The 26,099-nt window shown below is 41.0% G+C and overlaps 1 protein-coding gene across 9 annotated transcripts in view; it reads right to left on the bottom strand.

The window, feature by feature from the left end:
* tjp1a (tight junction protein 1a) overlaps positions 1 to 25,189 on the bottom strand; it is a 109,917-nt gene extending 84,728 nt beyond the window's left edge. For 8 of the 9 annotated variants that reach the window (XM_030413214.1, XM_030413213.1, XM_030413207.1 and 5 more), the window contains exons 1-2: positions 24,529 to 25,189; positions 4,389 to 4,602 (exon numbers count right to left, since the gene is read on the bottom strand). In XM_030413214.1, coding sequence (XP_030269074.1) covers positions 4,389 to 4,602; positions 24,529 to 24,620 — 306 coding nt within the window. In that variant the 5' untranslated portion in view covers positions 24,621 to 25,189. The remainder of the gene's footprint in view (positions 1 to 4,388; positions 4,603 to 24,528) is intronic. The other variant, XM_030413210.1, reaches the window with a different exon arrangement.
* Between the last annotated feature and the right edge of the window lie 910 nt (positions 25,190 to 26,099).

Consider the following 26,099-nt stretch of genomic DNA (forward strand, 5'->3'; position numbering starts at 1 on the left):
ACTCAACATAACCTGAGACAAAATACTTAACCAAATATGGTTTCTGACATTTTGGGTAGTTCTTACTTGGGGTGTGTATTGGTGAGATACCCAGGCCTTGATACCTGATCACCAATGCAAAGACTCCAAATGTTGTCATCAGTGCAAGATGGCAGCAGGAGTATACAGAATATTTGGTCTGATTTTTGTACACTGGAAGAGAAGTGGAGATTAGTTGTCTGTCATTGTATATGTGATTTATACTGATTAATAGCAAGCCCCCAGGATAAGTACCAGGTGTTGATGTCACCGGATTTACTGGGGCCGAGAAACGAATTTTTTCCACAAGCTCACATTGTCAAAGAAGCGGCTGTAAAAGGTCGGATCAACACTTTCGTCCCAATTCAAGCTAGTCAGGGGCTGACCTGGCAGATCTCTAAGTTTGCATGCTCTATTGGCCCCACAATGCAAAAGATCAAGGTCAAACCCGTGAAGTCAAACATGTGGCTGTTTCCAGTTCTCATTATACGTCCACGATTAGTACTCTTTTCACTTACCACTTAGGTACGAGTCTGCGAGCAAAAACATGTATTTTCTTTCTGCATAATAATTGCAAATACCTTGGATAAATCAATTAAATACAACCCTTCCCAACCTCTTCTTGTGGAAACATTTATGTTTAATATTGTAAATTGGTCGTTGTATGTTCCCCTTATACATAAAATAAACTAAATAAAAAAAAACTGAAATTGTCTTATTTGAACAGACTAACAGACCACAGTGGGAATCCAACCAGTCCAGCCATCAGACACAGAGCTGCACCACGTCTCATTGGATATCACCAAAACAGGGTGTACTTTGAGCTCAAGGTCTCCGAATATCAGGTCACACTTCACACTTAACAGCAATAGACATGCGCACACACACACACACACACCCGCACACACACGCACACACACACACACAGCCACACACACACATGCACGCACACACTATCTACCCAATGACATTGTTGTGAGGAATCAATCCTTTACTCTGGTACACATTGGCAGCTACTTTGAATAAGAAGACAAATAGAGGAGCCATCGGTCTGTATTGAATAAATAATAGCTAAAATCCCAGGTACGTTCACCCAGTTTAACCACGGCTTTCACTCTGTTGTTTTTTTTTATCACACAAAAATAGCTGCAAGTGAAAGAAAGAAAACACTGCATTATGAAGTAGATCATTGCTTTCATCTATTATTCATGCTTCAGACTTTCACTCATGGAAATCTTGTGATGGTCCATAGCAGAGGAGCAGAATGGAAGCTGATGTATTTGCGTAACATGCTCTGTGCATCCGATACGGTTGCATGTGAGTGAGAGCGCAGTGGGATGAAATGGATACTCAGGCCTTTTTTTAGTCTGCATCTTCAATATTCTTGATGGAAAAGAGGAGGCGTAATTGGGAATCAATGCTCGAGAGTAACATGTGAACTTGGAGCTCCGCTGAATATTGTACGGGATAAAACATGTACACTGTGATTCTCTGACAGCACTGCATGTACTGCAAAATTAGGTGCTAGAGAAAGAAGGGATGAAAAGACTGTACAGGAAGGGAAATTTACTTCAGAGGAAATTCACAGGTTCTCTTGAGACTGCGTTTGAAGACAATCCATGCTGATGGATGGTCTTTAAAGATAAAACTGTGAAGCATCTCTACTCCGACTGCGACTCTTTCTCCAACTCCGGCTCGTCCACAGTCAAGCCTGAAATACTTCTGCAGTGTTCACATCAGCGTGTGACAGATTAGGAAGGCTTGATCCGGAGGATGTAGCAAATACAGAGGCGATGGGACACATTTCCATAATAATTCATTTTTACATGTAGCTTAAAAATTGTATATATACTGGAACACCAATTTAAAAGAGTTTAGTTCTGAAGACTGCAACAATGGCCATTCATTTAAAACTTACGTTCTGAACAGTGTCTTGAAAGGTAGTAGAAGGTCATACATTTAGTTGGCAACTGTTAACTTTGAAGATCTTTTGACTCATTTTATTACTTATACCTGGGCTTTTCTTACTGTGACGTGTCAAAATGTCTTATATTAAAAAGGCTCCATTTGATCTCTGAGTCGGTCCTATTTGCACATGACCAAAGAGTGTTTCTGCTTAGAAAAAACTCTGTGCAAGGTTTTTGTTTGAAATGAAAAATGATCAAAATGATCAACAGAGTGCTGAGTCTTTCTCTATACACAAGTTTAAAATGATTGTGTTAGAAGATAGGTCATCACCACATTAATGTTAATTCTTGATCAAAAATCTCTCTTTTGGCAAAGTGTCAAGCCAACAACAATATTGATATTGGTCAAAAATACTAAGATATGTATTGATATCAAAATATTGCAGGAAAATATCGCGTTAACTCTAAGGGCTATATCTCTCAGCCCTAGTTTGAGCGTTCATGTAACAGCTGATTAAGAAAACATACAGCCAGGCTCTTAAATATTTCATTTTAAACAGTCATTGATCACAACTATGATCCTGGAATTTCATTTATAGAAAATATTCACAATTTAAATCTATATAATATCTATCCAAAAAATGGCAAAAAGATATTTTCTTTAAATTCTTCATCCAATTTTTTTTCTCACCCCAGTAACATGGTTGCTGCTGTTGGAGAACACATCACATCGCCCACTCGAGCCAAAGTGCACCATGACTGCTACAAGTTTTAGTTTTTTGAGATGACATAACAGCAAAGTCACATCTAACTTTCATTCACCATCTGCCTCTACAGCTCCACTACAAGCCACCCTTGCTCTCACTTACCACACGCCTGCAAAGGTAGCAAAAAAAAAAAAACTGTGATTCAGGTCAGACGGATCACTGCCAAGTGTTATGCAGCGGAGCGCTCAAGGTTGTCTAAGAAATCTATGGGATATTTTGGCTTCTGTGTCAAAATTAGAAACTGACAGGAAACTTCATGCCAGCAGTCAATCACACTGACGTCTCTGTGTGTGTGTGTGTTGAGGATGCGGTGCTGTGTCATCTCCAAGCTCGTCCCTGACTGTCAACCACACCCTGCGACTTCCTGTGTCCACCTCCAACCCTCCTTCACATCAATAATGGATTCACTTGTGTGAACTGTGAATGCTTCCTCTCTTTAAACGTAATCATAATGAGTCCCACTCCTGCTCTGACGACAGGCCGGCTGCTGCGGAGGGGAAGAATAATGACCCCTCACACAGGCAGGCGCACAAGGCTGCTCCCAATTAAGGCCGGCTAAAATACTGAGCACCAAATGAGCATGTACACACACACACATACACACCGAAGACTGTCAACAGGGAGAGGAAGGACTGGGGCAGATGAGAAAACATCACACAGTCAAGGTTTATTAAAGGAGACAGAGGGTCAAGACATAAAGAAAGTCGTCAAGAGGGGAGAGAGATATTCAGTAGTGCTGCCGAGCAGGAAGAGAGATTTATCTGTATCTGTGTGTCCACTGTGGTCTCATGCCACAAAAAAAACAGCCTTACCAAGCATGCATCAGCAGCAGGTTGGCATGCTTTTACATCATAAACCGTTGGTTGCTTTCCCAAAAGCCACATCACTCACACAAACACACACACACACGCAGGTACACACACACAAGCACACACACAGACGAGAAACGCTTGAGTTGTCCGTTAGAGAGAGTGGGCCAAGCGCAGTTCCCAGCTCAATGGACAATCCCAGAGTTAGTAAGGGTTTTTAGGTCCAAGCAGCTTACCCAATCATTTATCAGATTAATACTTTTCATGAGAATAAACCAGTCACAGAGAGAGACATATGGAATGTGTTAAACTGTGCTCATCTGAAAATCAAAGAAATATTGCATAACCAAAGGTCATCCTGTATGTGTGTGTGTGTGCGTGTCTGTGTGTGCGTGTGCGTACATTAGTCCAACAGCTTGTGTGAAATGTTAAATCTGAATGAAACCATTAGGAGAAAAAAACATGCATTTAGACTTTTCGGGACATTTATTCTCCCTTGAAATCACAGTAAGTGTAATTTAGTAAATGTAATCACAGCTTATATTAAATGCAGGGTTAGAAAAATGCTCCAGGAAACAATGCTGCTGACAGAGAGGGATTTCTTGCACTGTACAGTTCCTCATCGCTATTATTCAAAGGAGTGGGTTTAATAATCAAAATAGTTTCCCTTCAACGCCTCTCTGTTTCCGTCATGATGATCCTCGTTGATTGTTTTTGATCATCAGATAATCATTTTTGTCCGCTTGAAAGTGCAAATACCAAACAATTGCTCATTACTTCTAGCATCTCAAATCTGGGGGCTTTAATGGCGGATACATTCGGACTATAAAACAAGGCAAAAAAAATAATATATATAATCATGTCAGGTTGGTGTGATCAAGGCTTACATTGGAGTCGAGCAGATCGATGCTGTCCAGGCTCTTGCTGCGGTGAATGCGGCCTTTGATGCGACGTAGAGAGGGTTTGCCCTGGCTCATGGGCAACGAGAGGGTGGAGGTGGCAGGCATTGCCATAGCACCAGCGCCACCTGTAGCACCTGAAGGCTCATCTGAACACCCGGGAGCACCTGAGGGGGATGTTTCTCCATCTGGTGGGGTGACCCTGCAGCGGCAAAGACAGAGAAACAAAGATGATGTAAGAAAGACGCAGGGGCTGACCCGGCACCAAAACCTTTGGTCGCCACAGCAGAGTAATACATTCTCAGCGACATCAACATTCAACATCTTAGATTTCTTCTTTTTCTTTTATTTCATGCCACAGTCATTCTCTCCTTGTCCTAAGTCAAACACGTGTGCCCTTGCTTATTCCCTCTGTCAAGAAACCAGGTTTCTATGCAGAAATGTTGTTGTGTTTAGGTTTCTCGTAATCCTTTACCCAACCCCTCACAGAAATCATGTGCAAAAAGCTGACAAAAATGTCTGTAATGAAAGCTGCACTAATGTTTATATGAACAAAGAGTCTGTTTTGATTCAGTCTCTGCCACTCATCAGCTTTGTTTACAGCACCAGCAGAAAACTACCATCCCAGCTCCAAATGGCAGACCGACAAAGTGAATGACTAGCTTAGCTAAAGAGCCAGATATATCCCTCAGGAGTTTGTAGAGAGCAGAACTGAGCTGAAAGGCAACTGTGTCTGTTGGACGTGTTGATAGGTAACTGTTAACAAACACATTTGTCATAACAGTTTAATAAGTATAGGACTGTATAAGAGAGGTGGACATAGCCTCCGTGTCTGAAATGTAAAGCCGATCCGGCAGTGTCTTAAACCTACATTCTGTCTAATGGCCAGCAGGAGGCGACTGTACTGGTTGCAAACAAGGAGTCTGATCGTAGTCTATGAGAAAATGAACCTGCTTCACATTTAATTAATTTAACCTCAGTAAACAGTTTTCAAATGAGTTCATTGTCTCATTTGCTAGTGTTAGGTCTTCTTTAATATATGGTGTTCACTTTTTAATATGGTGGTCCCATTTGAAGTAAAATAGACAATAAGGACAGATATGATATGATACATCATATGCATGGCTATGTAGTGATTAACACGTTGCTACCACGGCAACCCATCAATTAGGATAGAGGCGTAGTAATGTCTATCTGTGTACAAGTAAATGAGCTATATGTTAACCACCTGTTGAATTAATACTCTGAACAAATAGGGGACAGCGTTTCACCAGATTAATTGCTAACTGCTGCTAACCTTAGCTGCTGTTAGCTAGTTAGCTAGACCACCTCACACAGGCTTTTGTCCACCAGTTTCAGTTGGTTAGCTTTCTAACTTCAGTAGATATCTCTGCAGCACAACACACTGACTTTGGTGTACTCTCACAACTGTCATTTCTTCACATTCTGCTGATGATATGTTTTACAGACTGCACCTTTAAATCTCTTGTTTGTGAGTGTTGTCTGTGTTTTTTGTGGTTCGAGAAAGTTAATTGCAACATTTAAACAACAGCTAAAAATGTCTAATTCAGCCTTTGGTCTCGTTGAAAGGCAATCTACATTCATACATTCTTTCTGGCATTCTGTTTTAAGCCTGTTAGTGCTTAGCAATTTAGCATCCTCATTAGCATCCATCCATATTTCGTCAAGGTTGTGTTTACAGCTTGTTGTTTGTCCCCCAAGGTGGCCAGAAACCCAGTTACTGCAGATTCAAGCGCATGTTAAAGTACTCTATGTCAACTGAGAGCACCTGTTACATTTAAGCGTTAAGCTTTAAGCTGAGTAACGGAATGTTTTCAGTCTAGACAATTCAGACTAAAAGGTTTCACAGAAATGACTGTAACTGATTGTACAAACCGATCTGAAACTTATCTTAACTTGTCTCAAAGTCTTTAATGTTTCTGATGTTATACAGCTCATGGGCTCAACAACTTGATGCAACCACATCCATTAAATACCACACAATTCCCTATGACCACGTTTTCTCCGAAGAGCAATTCACACTGCACACACCGCTAGCAGGCACTCCTGCATAACTGAGGGAAAAACATAAAGATGCCTAGGGGATCCAAGTGACATAACTTTCCTCTTGCTGTCATTACTTTTTAAAGGACATCCTCTCCTGTTGGCTGTGGTGGCATCCAAGTAAGTGTGAATAATTGGGCTGAATGTCAGCGGGTAGCCTGCAGATGGAGGCTAGGTATGGAGCATCCACTCGTCTTCTATTATTAAGCCACAATGAAGCTGCTTTGCTTCTTACATGCGTGGCTGCAAAGGGAGGGGATTTACAAAGTAGTTTATCCTGATGCCTTAAAAAGCTATTAAAATACAAAACACCTGGATGAAATGGACAAAAGTTCTTTCAAAGTTCCCCTGAAAAGGGAAATGTTTTGCGTTTTGACTTCGAGGTCATATGTATGTTGGGCGTATGAATAATCATCTACTGCAACAAACCTAAGACTCAATTAGTCCATAATTCAATTGGTCAATCGACAGAAAATTCATTGTAAACTATTTCACATGCCAAAATTGCTGGTGTCAACTTCTAAAATATTTTTAATAATCAACTAAAAGTATTTAATTCGTCTGCTCTTTTATGTTTTAATAACTCAAATATCTTGATAGGTGTTTTGGGCATTGGTTGAATAAAACAAGCCATGGGAAATTGTGACAGGCTAAGAGTTGACGACACATGACAGTCTTCAGGAAGAAATATAAACCCACTGACAGCCTGTCAGTCTCTCTAGAGATGGAGAAGGCTTGAGCACATTCACAGCTTTGACTGAGTGAAATGAAAAGCTGGAAAACTCAGGATGTACAAGCTATTGATCAGCCATATTTAACATGTGTCAAACAAACAGATGAAGGCAGCACAATCAAAATTAAATTTAGGCTTTTTACCTGTTTTCACCAGTTTCAGGATCAGCCAATCACAACAAGCAACAGCAACATGGCACCAATGGCAGATGACCTCCCTGTTTACTTGTGACACGCTGTGTGTTAAAAGGCCTTAAGGCTTCTAATGTTGCTTCATGTAGTCAATTACCTAATGCCTAATGCTAACGCTGCTAAGTGCAATGCTTCACAACAACTTCTACAATACAAAATTGCTGACTGACTGCAGCTGATCACTTGTTCCAGTAATGTCAAAGCATTTATGATAAGCACTTTCCACCTGCCTACAGAAACTAAGGATGCAGGAATACTGTTGTTGTTTTAATACTAATCAAACAAAATGTTTTTTATTTTTTATTTCACACATTAACAAGATGTCAAAGTATCCTTGAGCAAGATACTGAACCCCAAAATTGCTCCTGATGTGCAGTTGGCACCTTGTGTGGCAGCCAATGCCATCAGTAAGGGTCCTGCGATGAGCTAGCGACTCATCCAGGGTGTACCCTGGCTTTCGCCCATCGAGTAAATTGGATTTGACCCCAGTAACCCCGCAACCCCTTAGGGGGAAAAAAGCGGCAACATCCCCGCGACCCTCACGGATAAGCGGAAAGAAAACGGAACGGAACAGAACGGAACATTAACAAGATTATGACCAATCAGAGCAGCTGTGATGATGTGCGACCTTTCAAAACTGGACCAGTAACCCCCCTCTGTCAGTCATGGTATCAAACCAGTCCCATATTAGATAAACGGTTGTGATTGGCCCAGTATGGACCAGATCAAATAGAAATCTGTGTGAATGGGCGAGGGGGGCCGGATGCATCTGCCAGAGCAAATGAGCTCAGCAGATTGTCTGGTTCCCAGGATACAAGAGACGAACACTGCCATATATACAGAACCATGCTGCCGTTTAATGTTCAGCATTTCCTTTTTGCATGTCCTTCAACATACACGCTCATGGATACATACACCTCATTTCAACAGTAAGAGACGCTTCTGTTACAGTCCAAGTGTGCTTCACGGTGTCTGATATAGAGTCAGTACATCTCAGCCTGTCCTCTACTGTGACCTGTGCACAACGTCCACACAAGTGTGTATTTACCAACAGCCTGAGCACAAACACAGAGTCTGTCACCGTAATCCCAGTGTGCTTTTACAAGAGGAATCCATTCACACATCCAGCAGCAGTTTATGCAGGTCTTTTGGTTTTTAACAACACAGTTTCTAAGACTGAGCAGTGCTGACATGAACTGTATCCATGTGACTTAAAGCGAGCGATTTACAATGCTAAGCCTACACGAAAAGAAATATAGATAATTTGACTCATGGACATTAAACACACATGCTTCCTTTACACTGTGCTTTTCTTGATATGAAAGTAACAAGATAGCAGCATTATGAATAAAAATATAACATACAGTAATTTGAAGTTTACCTTGCACGACTCGCACAATGTGGATCATTTGAAAATCAGTATGAATATTCGTACAGCTGTTAAATAAGAAAAGTCTGAAAAGTTCATGCGACTATGGTTTTGTCTGAAAAACTATATTTTCCATCGTTTTCTGCCTCAAAATAACTCGATACCTCAAGATGCAGTGATGATCTTCCAGTAATCGTTGAATAGTTCCAGATGACTATCACATAGTATTTAAGCTTGAAATGCCCATCCCTGATCAGAACAAAGAGTAAGTGATACAACATTTTAAAAAGCCAAGTTAGTCAAAGGTCTGTGCGTATTTTAAAGAGAATACATATCTAAAAACACTTAAACTTGTAACTTTTAATTTCCCTTCCTTTGTCAGTGTTCTACTAGATGCAATAAAGACTTTGAGCCGAGTACAAAAATAGAAGGACGGAGACACTGAGTCTTGTCTATGACCAGTACAAACACCAGGGTACAAATTTAAAAAGTACACTGACCACCAGAAGGAGCATAAGTATGAATGCTCACTTGCTGCTGGCCTATGAATGATTTATCGTCAGTGATGCTGCAGGATTTTAGAAAGATATATTGAGCCATGCAAGCCAGTGGATTAGACACAGTCTGGCTGCAAACAGAAGTTAGTTTCACTTTTCAATGCCTCTGGAGGAATATGGAGGAAACTCAAAAACAGGCTGGAGTGCGCTCACACAACGCGTACCCAAAGTGACCCCTTCAGTGCAAACAACAGACACTGCCGGCATCTTAAAGCACAAAAATAAAGCAATAACGAGAAACATCAGGCAATGACTGCAGTGAGAGGTGATGTTTATGAATATAACATGAGACTTCAGCCCAAAATAGAGCTTCTCCCTCCTGCCCTGGATTTAAGAGGTCATTGGCAAAGCTTTACAGATTACCTCATCCCAGAATCCCAGCATGTGTAAATGTTATAGTCTAGTTGTAGAAAAAAAAAATCAGTTGATTCATTGATTATTATCAATGGTAAAGTGTTCACATGGTTAGATATGAAAACATGATTAAATTACAGCAGATACAATTAGTTATTGATCAAAAAATTAATAAGTCAAGAAAAAGGTCTTTGTTTCAGCACCAAAGCCTAAAATCCCTACTACCAGGACATCATTAAAAGAATCTGGAGGTTCATTTTTGACCTTGAATACCAGCAGCTCGTCCAGCAGCTCATCCAGTTATCAGAGGAGCTTAACAATGTTTAGATTAATTTAAAGTATTATCGATTTAAAAGAACTTAAATGATCCGTTGTCTCAACTGCTGCATCCAAGGTAACCAATGAACAAGCGCAGAGAACTGAGCTGAGCAAACCCCCCCCACAACTGATGAAGACAATGTTATATGACTGAAAGCTCCAGAAGAGCCACTAAATGGACCATGTCATGAAATTATTCTCCCATCATTAGAGGTGGTTTTAGACAGCAAACTGTTGCCATGGCTGCCTCTGTCCGTTGTTTATGTACACATGACAACGGTATCAAGGAGCGAGGGCAGCTGCGCTCCCCTGAACAGTTTATGACTTCTCCAACAATCTACAACACAGGAGATGATTTTACCGGGATTTGTTCCCAGACTTTACAAAGTCCCACCCCGTCCTGTGTAACCGATTTTTATGTATAGTATCAAATTATGTACAGTAGTCAGAGGAGTCAACTCATTTTGTCATCCCGTTTGTATAATGCCATGAATCACAAGTATGATGTTTTGTCAGTTTTAAAAGATAATTACTCAAGTCAAGAAAGTCACACTTAGACCCATTAGTAAGACACCGTCTAGTTTCCATGTGAAACTGCCCAGTGAACTACATTGTCACCAACATGGCCACCACCTTGCGTTACCTCGTTACAGAAAAAGTATGAGAAAGGTGGAAGTCACAACAACTTAATATTATACCATATAGCCAGCTACAGTTATGTGAAAAATTAGCTGAGCAAGCTAACATATGGGACGAGCTCTACGAGGTTTCAGTTATGGTTTTGGCGTACATTAAACGAGACGTCACTTGTGCGACTGCTGAGTGTGCGTCAATGATGTGACATTATGAGGTGACAAAGCATTGTGATTTTAAGTTTGTAAGAATATAATATAAAATATCTAGAATGATGCTATCTTCTCATCAACACCTACAAGAACTGTGAAATGATCTGAGGCGGCCATTGCAAGTCGATCCTAAACAGCATATAATTCAGATTAATTTCCCTGCAAAGCCTCATATTACAGTGTTTTCCACCTAAGAGGACATTGAGATGGGATTAATTTGTCAAAATACTGTTTTCAAGGCCCAGAATTAACATTCCTGCTCATATTTGCAGCTTGTAGACACCAGTTTAACTATCCACTTGATGGTGTAATGGGAGGTTATGGGGCTACCAGGTTACATTGCCTCGTTACCTCAGAGGTGTTATGTAGTGACAGATCTTCAGATGGAGAACACAGTTGCTTCCTCTCAATGAGGACTACAGGGACGCCAGCAGGCGTGTTTCATCCCCATCGTGACACTTCTACCAAAGCAGCGAACCTCCCAGTCTCTCTCTCTCTCTCTCTCACTCTCTCTCTCACACACACACACACACACACACACACACACACACACACACACACACACACACACACACACACACACACACAAACGATTCCACCACAGATTTCCTGCCTCCTCTACCCAGGTGGATCTCTCACTCGAGATAAATGCCTGACTATGAAATCCTCTTTAACTGCTTTATATTATGTGGGACTGCGCTCCGACCAAAATGTTACCAGAGTTCTGATGAGATGCCTTTTGTTCCTGGGATTTGTCTTTGTTCTATCTTTCACTTCAGCAGGCAACAGTGGTGCATCCAAAATAGCTCCACTGATGCTTCCTCTTTCCATTTATATCCTCAGACATTTCAAAGAAGCTTTTACCTGGCCAGCATATTAGTCATTTGCTTTTACTTTCCATATAAACTCGCTCAACTCAAAGTCCACCATGGCACAGGTGGTAAAGAATAAAAGTTAGAGTGAAAAACAAAGAAGCATAAGCTCAAGGACACAGGTGAACATGGCATGAAGACGCATGGGGCAGAGAGGCAGGAGGTGGAAGGAAAGGGGGCCGAAAGACAAAAGGAGAAAGACCATAATGCAAAGGGACAAAGGACAGAGGGACATTGTCAGCGTATGGCTCAGAGGTCGTCCTGACTGCTTCGTAATGCCTGACTGTTCAGCTGGAAGTGATGGCAGCCGATGACCATGCATCATTCTGCTCACGGGGCCCCCCTCCTCCTACTTCAGGGGACAAGTGGTGACAAGAGGTGCATGACACATCCTACTTGATCTAGACAACCTCAATGACACTCCCTGAGAGAAGAATAATACGAATAAGTTATAAGTTGGCTGGCTAAAAAACATCCTTGCAAACATCCAAGGAAACATATCGAAGCTTTTTATCTACTAGTTGAACTCTGTAAGCCCTTTGGAAGCCACCTGGGCAGACAAGGATACGACTGAAAATCTGTAGCGAGATCAAGACTCTGATTAGGCCAGACGGGCCTGACAGATGGACAGACCAGATTAGGCATATAGACATGTATCAAACAAGGCGGGACGACGCTCATGTCCGAGTGCTGCTGTCTGACCCCTGTGGAGACGAGGGTGACGGGCCGGCCAACGGCTGGTTTCAAAAAGCAAGGCTGCTCCCATGTGTACTACATACATCAAAACAAACTTATGAGCTTGTAAAAACTGAGTGAATGCACAGAGATCTGCTGTGAACACATGACTTGCTTTAAACATGTACATAAACCTATAATGACAAATAAACAAAGATGGGAAGAGGTGTCCGTGCTAATTAACTTAATTAGCCATTAGTGTGGCTATTAATTTCAAATTAATAGACACCCAAACTGTACTGAAAATATCCAACAGACAGTTAACATGTGAAACTAGACTGGCAGGGTCAAAAACAACTCTCTTGGATTCGTAGCTTCACGTTAGCTGGGTAAGACGTAGGTATGAATAGTATATATATATAGTTCAAAAGACCAATACTGATGATTTTGCATGATTAGTCTACATACTGTAGGTATTTCAGCTCAACAACTACAAAGTATATATGTTTATATGTTGGCCTTTTAGCTGGGTATCGCCATGCATTTCCTAAATCTATTCGATTACAATTCACAAGGTTCCAATTTAATTAAATTCTATTCGATATCAGTTGGGTTAGGAATATGTCAGTTGCAATACCAATTTTGTCTAGTTATATGTATACAAAAAAGACATTCTGCAAATGCTGTGAATTGTACAGGAAACATCCAACCTGGTGTTAGTTAAAAGATATGAATGTCTACAGTAAAAATTGAGTTTTTTGGGAGATTTGTGGCTCAGATCTGCCTATGGAGAAATCAATGGGATACTGTTCTGATTCTAGCTTTTAATTATGAAAAATGCTGTTGTAGAGAACAACAAAGTAATGACATGTCATATTTAAAAAAGCTTCCATGTTTAATGCAAACACATGTGGCCATTTCCAAGATCAATATTGGATTATTCAAATGAAGATCAATTTGAATTGGATAATTGATTTTATAAACCCATACTTCACGGAGCTACTAAAGGTAATCCTTTTCTTTGGTAATCTTGCATTTATTACCATGTTATTATTTCTTGGTAAAGCGGTTGCACGCAGGGAATTTTAAAAACCTGGTCGATAAGTAGTCTTGCTGCTACATCAGAGTACTTGTAGACATGGCCACAACTTTTCCAATCCAAGAAACTTCCCATCCTTGGAATCCTTTTGGTAACCAGCTCTCAAATCTTACATGAAAGAAGGCAAAAGTCACATGTAATATCAAAAAGCGCCAGTACTAATGTGTGATTTATAGTTACTGGGCTAAACCTTTAGGTCATTTACAGTATTTCCAGATTGGTAATGTGTAGTCATGAATAATTTGATTGTTAAGTCTGTTTGATTGGAACAGAGGTCATAACAAGGGGTTGCTCGGGGTGCTTCAGTGGGCAAAGACGCTTCGCTTGCAGTATGCATCACTTTTTATCTTCCAGACAGTACACTACAGTATAATGTTGTTACAACATATTAAGAAAACTGAAATGCCTCATTATGTAACAGTAGAAAACTTTCATGCTGACAGCAAAATCTGCCAAACATGGGGACGGAAAGAATGGGATAAATTGGGATCTCTGTCAGACAAAAGTGGATCCCCTCTGCTGTGTCCTTCTCTATTTGTGGGATGGCAGTGATGGATTCCATCTTGTCGGCCCCCTTTGAGCCATCGTGACAGTCGGGAGTCACCAGAGGCCCAAAATGCGTGACTCACAGATTCTAAAAGTCATTGCTGCTCCGCGTCTGACTCTGACTGGAGACGATGAGTCTCTGATAGGCCTCTGTTACCGTCACTGCCGCCAACAGGCTCTTTAGGCAGCCATTACCAGACCCAGGGTTACACCATTACATGCATCCAGACCTAAGGTGCAGTCATACTCAAGGAGGATGCAGCTGGAGAGTCAGACTTTTAAGACATCATCGGGAACAGAGCAGCGGCACATTTGCAACAGGAAGCTACAGATAGTTTGGTGAACACCTTATCAACTCTTATGTTAATATAGAGTCAAATCTTTCGATTCCGGTGTCCAATCTAATATCTGAGTTTTGGGAACAAATTATGCCAAACATGTATTTTTAGTTCCAGCACCAAGGAATATTAAGTCCTTGTACGTGTAAATATACTTGGCAATAAACCTCTTTCTTAACTTTCAATGCATGACAGGTTACACTGCATGATGTAACAACACACTTCGGTCAGTAATCAACAAGTATTAATGTTTGAAAGACTACTTATAGTCTATGTTTTGACACGCGCACACGCATAACATGAAAAAAAAAAAGAAAAGGTTAAATGTTCATTTATTTGTCAATTTTCAACACCAGGGTTGCAAAACGAAACTGAGATTAGGTCCCTTAATGCAAAATAAGAGAAACTAAGCAAGCAATATAAAAGAACGGAGTGCAGATGATGAATTGAGCAGTCTCAGAGCCTGAAGACAGACGCTGCTCCTTAGAAAGATACACTGAAAAGTACAATTTGCATGCAAAAAGCTTTGGCAGTGTGTGTTTGGCAACCTTTCTGTTGTTGTTTTCTGTCTGCTTAACCATGCTAGCCTAGTCCCTGTACACCGAAAACAAATGAGAATCCAAACACCCTCACCATCATCTTGATCCTCTCTGTGGGAGCACTTGGGTTTCTCAGTAAATTATAGCAACACTGAACACAGAGTGCTGGACAGGGACCGTGTTGATGTATAATTAATGTTGGATATGACTCTAAAAAAATCATCAACTCTTCTGGTGCAACCGAATGCTCCAGAGTGCTTCTATTGACAATCTGTGCAACATTTTTGTTTTTAAGTATGAGCAGTACCGACAGGGTTGTTCCGATGCTGATATCATTATCAGAAAAGCCTCTGGTACAGCCTAAAATGTTGACGTCCATATCAGCAAGTACACAAGTCGATGAACCGATCCGATAACATGGAATTTATTCATTAGAGACAGGACCCCTCCCTGTGTAGAAACCTCCTTATCAATATATAATTTTGTCTGCCATCAGGGCACGCAGTCACCCGGGAAAAGCAAGGTTAACTGGCGATCCATCTCTATTATAGACTGAATTATTGAATAAGGTCATGTTTTTTCTTCAAGTGTAAATGCGTGTTGTGTTGTACCTTGTCAAAGGAGAATTTCGATCACTGTTGGGACAGACAATCAAGTTTATCTATTATATTCTGTTTTGTCCTGTGTTGTTGTTTTTTGTGATTCTGAGAAAAACGGAACGAAACCAATTGTCTTTGCAGCAGCAGTGCCAACAATAATGTCACTTGGAAAAAATTTCTGTTGCCACGTTAACTAAACAATGTCCCTCCTTTATACATGTGCCAAGTGTCAAACACAAAGCTCACACTGGCCCAAAAATAAAAACATATCTCTTCGTGGATGGAGGCACAGCACTGTTGACATTCAGTACGTTTTAGCCACTAGCTTCTATGCTATATTAAGAGTATGTCAGAATAATAGGGCTGTTTACATTGGATATGTTACAAAACACACAACAGTACAAAATAACACATTAAGGAAAGACAAAAGCAAGATACATATACAAGGTACAATATTTTACTAACCACTATACCACCTGTGGATGCTAGCTTTATGTGGAACTTGCTCGTTCTGGCTGGAAACTCAACGCAAGACCCAAGAAAACTCAGACGTCAAAATCCTAAAAAAAAGCAGTAAACTCCCTATGGACTGATGACACATGATTTTTTTTCGCTGATAATGTGAGGAGAGCTAGTTAGCTGTTAGCTGTTAGCAGATGGTGGGCAGCAAAGTCCTGCGATGTGTTTGGCGAAGGGAACTAACAGCGCTGAAGCTAGCAGCTTACAGCTAACGGAGCTAATAAAGCTAACAGGCTGCTTAATGTGACGACACAACGAGTTTACGGTATATAAATGCACTCAATTACAGCTGAGTCCTGTGTGGAGGTGAAAGTACTTTAAACTGGAATACTTTTAACTAACAAGTAAAGATGATAACAAAGTCAAGAAGCAACATTTTTATTTTGGGACCTTTGACTTCAGAGCAGCTCTGGTCTACAAGTCCAGGGAATTAAAATTTCCAAACAAACTGTTTAGCATCACATTATAGCAGTTCAACAGAGCAATTCATATCATTATTGAATATTATCATAATTTATCATTAAATATTATTTCAAATGAGACCCAAGAAGTTCGACCCAGACAAAGACACAGACACACTCAGACTGGCACAGGCACCCACTCACACACGCACACACCAACAAACACATAAACACACACCCACAGGATGCTAGGAGAGCGGGTGGGGGTAAGGGGGGGAGCCACGAGTCAATAAACCCTGTGTAATCTGTTCCCTTTAGTGGCATAAACCATCTGAGAGGAGATTACAACCGTTCTGCCAAAGTAAGAACATGCGAGTTCCTAATGGACAGAAACACTGAACAGAAACAAACACACACACACACACGCACACACACACAAACACGTGTGTGCACCTTCGCACATACTCTATAAAGAACTGTGGAGAGTTAAGAGTAGCGTGCCCCAAGACTGCCGAGAAGTCATGACTCGAGTTTTTAAGATACAGCTGCATGACTTTAATACAGAAAGGCTCTTTTTGACTTTAGGGACAGCGAGGCCGAGAGCTACTGAGAGTGAAGGAGAAAAAAAGAGAGTATATTCCTGCATGTTTTTCAGAAAAGTACTGATTATCATGACAGGCCCACCGTGGACTTGGGCTCCTGCTGAGGTAACCGATGCGCGGCATTGTCAGTTTGTGTGAGATTACGCATCACGGCCTCCATGAGTGGAAGTGGAAGAGCGGAGGGGGTCGGACAGGAGTGGTTGAATGTGTGTGTTCCTCTGAAGAGCTGGAAGGGAGGACGTGTGGACAGGCAAATCAGAGGGCAGAGGGGCTACTTTGTGTGTGTGTGTGTGTGTGTGTGTGTGTGTGTGTGTGTGTGTGTGTGTGTGCGTGTGTGTGTGTGTGTGCATGTGTGTGTGTTGGGGGGGAAGGAGGGACGCTGACTTTATGCATCATTAAGCAGGTGGACTGAGAACACCAGGCAGAGCCGTCACTGTGGAGGGGAGCAGAGCAGACATCTGGCACACAATACAGGACGATACACCCACATGTTAGGAAGAGCCGGTTTAAACACACGTCATCGGGCTAATTATTATTTATGGATCATCTCAAACCAATTACAGTGCAGTTGTTGTCACAGACCACTGTGTGTTTTGTATTATAACAATCTGTTTCTCTTGTGTCATGGAGAGTCTTAAAGCAGAGAGCCCTTCTGTTTGTTTTTGATGTGACCGTTGTTAATCAGCGCCTTCATCCGAACTCTATTAATCTAAGAATAAGACAATACTCAGATTATTACGGCTAAACACTTTAGCCAAGTAATCTCACATTAAGGTTGTAATCGGATCAAACATAACTTGATTAACATTGCTGGATTAAGCTGTCTTTACACCTGAATCAAGATAAAGGTTGACGACTTTTAACTGACAATGTGGCAGATTAAAGGCTTGTTTCGCTCAATGTTAGATAAATACGAATAAAGACGGAGATCCCTGTCTGCACCCTGCATTAGTTTTTTCCATTTGTTTTTCTGAAAGCTTTTGGATGCTGACGAAACTGAGCAGTACCACCAGAAATTGTGTAGCCAATAGTTCTCACTCTCTCTCTCGTTCTGTCTCTCTCTCAACACAACCGGTCGAGGCAGATGGCCGCCCATCACTGAGTGTGGTTCTGCTCCGAGGTCTCTGCCTGTTAAAGGGCAGTGTTTTTCCAGTGACTGTCGCAAAGTGCTTGCTCAAGGGGGCGATGTTGGGTCTCTGTTAATAAATGAATCAAGGAGTATGGTTAAGACCTGCCCAATTTGTAAAGTGTCGTTAGATGACTTTTTTTTTGTGTGAATTTGGCGCTATGCAAATAAAGACTAAAGATTGAGTTCAAGCAAGGCCACCATAGAACATGACAAAGGAGTTTGCACAATGGCGGACATCCGAAAGAATTGGAAAATCTCATTTAGCTAAGATTGTGGTGGAGGTGGTCATCATGTTTTTATGTACAGAAACAACTAATTATCATTGGGGTTCCATCATTACCTACACATACAATGAAAAATACATAAATGTGTTGCATATCACATGCATGTGTCATGCAGTGACTAGCTAAAGCACTGAGCTGCTCTTTAATATGATGTATGGATGGGAGCAGCCTTTTATCATGATGGTTGAGTGTTTTTGGAAGATCATAAAACCATCTGGCGCACAACCACTCCCTCATCTGAGATCCTCATCCTCATCTGCTGTTCTGTCTCCTTGTTTGGTTTCAGGAACGACTACACCGTCTCCCCTAGTGTTTTTGTTGCTGTTAAACTTAACCGTACTTAAATCATCTTGATCCTGCTTTTTTTTGTTGTTGCTGTAACTGTTATCACAGCCAAAGCTCATGTTGGGTCCTGGATTCCACCACCTGCATTAAATTCAGCATTATCACAAGCACCACACATCTGGACTTAAACTTATGGCGTCGATCGAAGGACCACCAACATATACTGGCAAACACACAAAAATAAGGTCGGCTGATCTGACAAGATTGATCCTGAAGACGTCCAAACGTTTTTTTTTACAGGCAAATCATACAGATTGCTGTACTCTGTGTCCACTTACTTCTGTGTCCAAACTTCACCTACCCTCATTGACTAATGGAGCTCTGCCAAAAAAGAACTATGTTTAATTCAATATTGTTTTATTGGTACGGAGAAATTAATTGGATTTCAAGACTGGCTAGAGTCTACAGAGCATTTCAAAACTGAGAGAAATGATAGTTTAGATCGTCAATCATAATGCTTTTAAATAAATCATTAATCAGGGTGGCTCTAGCTCAGGAAGTACAGCAGGTCGACTCATAATCAGGAGGTTGCTGGTTTGAATTCCAGCTCCTCCTAGCTGCATGTCAAAGTGCCCTTGGGCAAGATGCTGAACCACAAATTGCTCCTGATGAGCAGTTGGCACCTTGCATGGCAGCCTCTGCCACCAGTGACAGAATCTATAAGCCGATTTGGACAAAAGCGTCCCCTAAATGCCCTAAATGTAAATGTAATATATATTTTGGCCAAATCACCCGACATATTACATTCTTATCTTAGTAGCCATCTTATTCCCTTAGCCATGATACCTTGTGCAAATTATGTGAGCGACTTTCGGCCCATCCTGTCTCTTGACCGGAAGCAGCATCTTCCATGGTAATAGGGCAGTAATCCTCATTCCTAGAGCAATTAGTATGACTCATCATTCATTCATGAAAATCTAGGTTCGCAACTTTGCAGAGTAAATACTACTAACACCATTATGATTGCTAAGCCCACTTAGCTAATGCTTCTAAAGGCATCACATCAGCTATTATGATACTTTTGTACTTATGCTAGTTCTGCTGAGCACCCATAACAGTTTCTTCAGTAACCTCCAAGGGAAACCTGCGTTAATTTAATAATCTCTCTAATAATATTGTCGTCCTTTCTTATCATTTACTGTTTATTGCTTGCAGTTTTTCTTTTGGTGTTTAAGTGTTATTTGGGAGTTGCCGATATCAATATACAGGCCAATTTATACACATTTTTTATAACAAATCCCCTCAAATGTGGTTATCAAATCAGTTCGTATGTGATATCTGTAATAGGCCAATAATATCGGGCTACTGCTCCATCAGTTGGGGGTTTTTTGTGTTAAAACTAAAAAACTACAACTAAATCAGGCTAACCATCGGCAGTTATAACAACTATATTGATATAAGCTACAATCAACAAATCCCTTAATTTACTCCAGAATGTTCCTTCTACCACTGGCTCAAAAGTCACCATGCATCTGGATATAAACCTGGCGAACAAACAACCCATGTGAACTCGTATTATTAGGTTTAGAGTTTCACCTCGATCCGGGTATTATTCACAGTATTCAGAGTTACTTGTGTGCACGCAAGCCGACTGATCCTCGGCTCTGACTTCACACCGAATAAAGACAAACATGGCATGCAAGTGAATGCACGGGGTGACTTCATGAAACACACACTGCAGGCACAGGCTGGCTCAGCTTCCCTTCGTTAAAGTGGCTGTCGGAGGCGATATAGTAATCCTGTTTTAATGGCCGTGCCCCTTCCCCCACCATGAAGTGATGGCCCCAGACATACCGCTGCGCCTCTCTTAAGGGAGAAGTGTCAAAACCAAGTCACCACTGTGTCCTTCGCAAAACACATTTGACAACAGTCACGAGCTAAAGAGGAGAAAAAAAAAGATCCATTACCCCTGTGTGATGACTTCTGAGATTCAGTCAGGTGTGTTTCCACAGTGCATGTTAAGTTATAGAGCCATTTGTTCCAAAATAGGACCAACTCCCCGGGAGCCATCTCAGACATTCATTACAATAAACCAGTGTTTGTCTTCTCACTGTAAAGTAATGCCAATCTGCGAGGATTATACCTCGTGTTTAATGTTATCTATGTGGATTACAGAAGAAGAAGAGACTGAATGTACCCTTTGTTTGAATAATGAGAGCCTATAATTAGACTCCACACTACCCTGCTGTGTGATGTTTTTTTGGATTTTCCATTTTTAACTAATGAGACTCCAAAAGGAACAGATTTACAGTTTACCTTATGTGACCCAATAATCCTAATCTGGTGTGATAGCGCCTGTCATGTTGTTAAAAGCCAGATACGATTATATACATTATCACCCTTTGGCCCCTGATATCAAGCAACAAATGACCCAAACAATTTGTCAATTAATGGGTTACTCAGCTGACATGAAATCAATTGATATGAGAAAAAGAATATTCAAGAGATTTATAATGCAATGAGCCCAATTATTTTGTGTTACCAGCTTCTTAAATGTAAAGATTTTCTCAGCTGTATATATTGTAGGGGCTGCAGTTCAGGTTTGTTTAGATTTTTTGATGAATCTGACTATTAATCTCGATAAATTGACTCGTTGTTTGAAGAGTAGAATGTCAAGAAATAGTAGAAAATGCTCATCACAAGTTTCTACACCCTGATGTGTTGTCTTCAAATGATGTGTTTTGTCTTACCAACAGTCCCAAAACATCAAAATATGTAGTATATAAACATAGTAGACGGAAAATCAGCAAATCCACAAACTCCCCAAAAAATTCCAATCAGGGGCGGTTGTAGCTGTAACTGTTTCTAACGACAATTTAATCAACTGGGTCTTTGTAAAGTGAATACATTGTTGGTTTAAGGCTGTCACGACATCAGATTTTCACTACATGATTATTGTGGCCAAACGAAATCAAGATAAAGACACCATTGTGATATCTATAGACCATTTGAATAAAAAGAAAAATGCTATCAGTCAAATCCATCCTTAACTTTGTTTAATGTTTGTTTTGTCCATGTGTAAGATGGAGAGAGAGTCTGTGTACAAACAGACATTATACATAATGAACAGCAAAAAGTAGGGGTGGACTGGCGAATATTCAGCATTTTTTTTATTAACAATATCATCGTGATTTTGTCAGCTTGCCAATAAAATAAATAACTTAAAAACAGCAATACTTTTGCTCTGATGCAGCATAATTTCTCTGTCAGCAGTCAGCAGTCAGCACGCTGCAGCCTCTGATTGGTCACAGGAATCAATAGAAGGAAAAGTAATAGCTTATCAACACTGAATAATCTGAATCTGCAAAGAAACTAGTGACTTAAGTTTACAAATGAATGGAGTGGAGAGGAAGATAAAAGATAAGAGAAATACTTAAGGAAGTACCTCAAATTTACACTTGAGTTCAGCGCCTGAGTGAATTGTACTACTGGTCATTCATATTTTTACTGCAAATGTATTATTATTATTGTAATAATAATAATAATAATAATAATAATAATAATAATTATTATTATTATTATTATTATTATTATTATCATCGGCAACAAATATCAGTTATCGGCACACATGGTAACTAACATCATCATCGGTATTGGTATCAGCCATTTAAAAAAAACAAAAACATAACAATCAATCACTTGTGAAAAGGCAACCAGATTCATTGAAAAACAAAACAGTCCACAAGTTAAAACATCTGCACTCTAATATTCACAGGATATTTTCATCATCACGTGCATTATTAACACCATGTCCATATTTCATTTTCTAATATCAGTATCAGTATCTGGTTTTAGTCTGCTGGTTAGACAAAGAAAACGTTTTGAAGATGTCACATTGGATTCTGCAAAACCTGTGACGGCTATTTTTAAAATGTTTGCAGCATGTTTTGCTTCATTAGATAGCCAACAGATTGCAGGACATGAGCGGGCAGGGAGATGACAAATGACATGCAACAAAGGTCCTCAGCTGGACTCAAACTGGACTCATTACAGTGCGTGACCCGCGCCTTAAACCCTGCCAGGACGCCCAGTAAGAGAGGAGCATTTTTTTACATGTTGTAGTGTTTTTTTTTTTTTTTAGATCAATTGATTTGTTAATGAGCTTAAAATGGATCGAGTTGTAAAGCAAAACAATCATTGTTTGCGGTAAAACCAATGATGATAACAAATGCTAAAAAATAATGACATAAGGGTAGCAGCATATGAGCAGCTAAGTTAGATGGGTTAGTCCGATTATTGGGACCGGTATTCAGCAGTTTCTGATTATTAGTATCTGATTTTTCTGTCAGATTGCAGATGAAATACACAGATTTAAAAATGTGCTGGTTTGGCTCTGATGCGACATCCCGTCCTATCCATATCTGACTGGCAACACATCGCCCTCAGCAGCCTATAAACACTGAACAATCTGAGGAACTATTAACTTAATGCATCAAATAAATGACGTGGAGAGGAAGTTTAAAGTGGCAGGAAATGGAAATACTCAAGGAAGTACCTCGAAATTGCACTTAAGTACAGTCGGTAAATTGTACTACTGGTTATATGCAAATGTAACAAACATATCAGCACACAGCAGCAGGTAGAGAGCAGCTAGGTTTGATGGGTAAACATTACGGGTAGTTCGATTATTGTGGCCGATATTCTGCATTTTCTGTTTTCTGCGGATAAAATAAATAGATGAATGTGCAACTTTGGTACTTTGCACTCAAGAACCGTACTTGAGTAAATTGCACTTCAAAACATCACTGGTTGTTTGAAATCCTGACACAAAGAGTTTGCTTTTAAGGCTGAAACCAGATATCGGTCCCTAACATCGGTTTTCAGTCTCCTTGATTTTCTAATGATCGGTCTCCTCCCTGAATAAAAAAAAGCCACATACCTGCCTAGTAAACAACAGACTTTGATGCCAATCAAACTAGCTGGAAACACAGACGTACTGTAAAAAGCAGCCAATGATAATGAAGCACTTAGCATCAGCTCCCTGCGCACGGTGAGCTAAACGCAGGCGGCACGAAGCTACTGAATAAGTGATCAGCGGAGAAATCAGCAGACATTTTTTTTCTCCCCTTACTAGATCACAAAAATAGATCTGAGAGCAGACACATGAGAAGAAAAAAAAAGAAAAAGAAAAATCACAATTGGAAGCTGAGCACATGAGCGATCGCGGAGAGAGGCTGGAGGGAGGGGGGAGGATGGAAGAAAAAACAAAAAACACACGTTATGTATCGGACGGCGCGCGATTGTTGTTGTGAATACACCTGCTCTGCGCTGTCATCCTCCGTGACCCTCAGCGGCGGGTCAGAGCAAACACACAAACACAACAAACAACAACACTGTGCAACCGTACTCCTCCTGAAGCGCCTGCTGTGTGTGGATGGACACCACCGGCGTGAATATGTAACAGTTGTTGAAGGCAAAGAGAGAGAAAGCGAGATGGACAGAGATGGAGGCAGCTCCGACTTCCGCCAACAGCTGCTCGGCTTCAACTTCGCACGAGAAACAGGCAACGGAGAGGAAGAAGAAGAAGGTGATGAAGAAGAAGAGAGACGGAGAAGGGTGGAGGTGGAGGTGGAGGTGGCGATGTAGGTTGTTTTTTTATCATGACAACAAAGCTAAGGAGCTAATTTTGAAGCCATTTTTTCCCTCCACATGAAAACACGCACCACCTTTTTTGCCACTCACACGCGCGCACAAACACACGCTCCCCCATCCTCACGCGCACCTCCTCCTCCTCCTCCTCGCTACTCACCACAGCTGTCTCTTAGTGGGCAGGCAGTCTTTGTTGGAGGCTGTCACTCCCATGGCCATCTGCATCACCGTGATGTATTTCTGGTACTTCATGTTGTCCTCCTTCGCCACCACTGTCGCCGCAACTGCTACAACTACTACTACAAAAACTACAACAACTACAACTATTTCTACTTCTAGGGATCCGCGCGCCACAAAAGCGGCACAGGTGAGCGTGCATTCAAATGTCTGTTATTGTCCCCTGGCACCCGAGGAGGCATCTCCAGAACCGAAAGCGCCATTTCCACGTCTGGAGGAGAGTTGACAGGGAGAACGCTCCCCGAGGAGCTCAACGAAAGGTACCACGCCGCCGCGACCCATGTCTCTAATCTCATTAGAGCTCAGAATAGATTGGCTAATCCATTCAATTTTTAGTCAGGACCGGGTCATTGTTGTGGTTCGTCCCCCCCCACCTCCCACCTCCCAGTCGCGGCCACTTTGTTTTTTTTCTCTACTGTTTGTCTCCCCCTTTCTTTCTTTCTTTTTCTAATTTTTTCTTCTTCTGTTTTTCTAAAAGAGAAAGAGACAAACAGGAGTCAGAGCTCGGATGCAGCGGCGGTGGCACCCAGGCGTCTGCGAGGTAGGAAAGAGAGTGAGCGTGTGTCCAACCAGAGAGGGAGAGAGAGCAGGGGAGTGACAGAGGAGGAGGGGGAGGAGGAGGAGGAGGAGATAGAGGCAGCAGCAGCAGCGGCGATGTGCTGGCTTAACAGAGGGGGGGACCTAGCCTACTACTGCTGAGTAATATCTCATTGTGGCACATTTGGAGGCAGCGTTTTCAGTGTTTTTCTTTTTCTTTTTTTTTTTGTCCAGGATTTGGTTTTAAGGGTTGGTGGGAAACACTTAAAAAACTGGAGCTCAGAGAGGATGGAGAGGAGTGAAGCAACAGCAGCGTGAACAAAAAAGAAAAAAAAAATACTAATTAAAAAAATAGAAATTCAAATGCAATATGATCACACAGATCCATTTGTAATTTAGAAGAATTGTAGCTACAGAAGTAGTAACTCACTGTTATTAATACAAAACCCACAGCCACAATAAATCTCTGTAGTTTCTGCAAACAGTGTTTATGTTGGAACTACGGTACAACTCGCACAGAATAGGTTTTTATCAGCGACAGTGTAATATCCCTTTAAGGAATTAAGAGGGGTTTTTTTCTTTTTGGTTGTACAAACACTTGACCCTAATTTCACAACATGAAACTTGATAGAAACTGGAAATATATTTATTCTAATAACACTTTATACAAACAAATTCAGTGTCTTAGATAAGCAACTGTGCACAATAGACGCCAGTATAACACTGCAACCAATTTGATGTTGTGACATCGCTGTGCTAGTGGTCTGGTTAGGTTTAGAGACAAACATCACCTGTTTAGGCTCAGGGAAAGATCATGTTTTAGCTTACCTGCTTCTGTCGCCACAAATACGCATGGAAATTTCCCCTAAGTCTTAAAAGTAACATCTGGTTTTGTCCCCACTAACACGGTTGGAAAATGTCCCGACCCAGTGGTTTCACGCATACAAATGCTGAGCG

The sequence above is a fragment of the Sparus aurata genome, chromosome 4 (assembly GCF_900880675.1).
Source record: "Sparus aurata chromosome 4, fSpaAur1.1, whole genome shotgun sequence".
In the NCBI taxonomy this organism is placed as follows: Eukaryota; Metazoa; Chordata; class Actinopteri; order Spariformes; family Sparidae; genus Sparus; species Sparus aurata.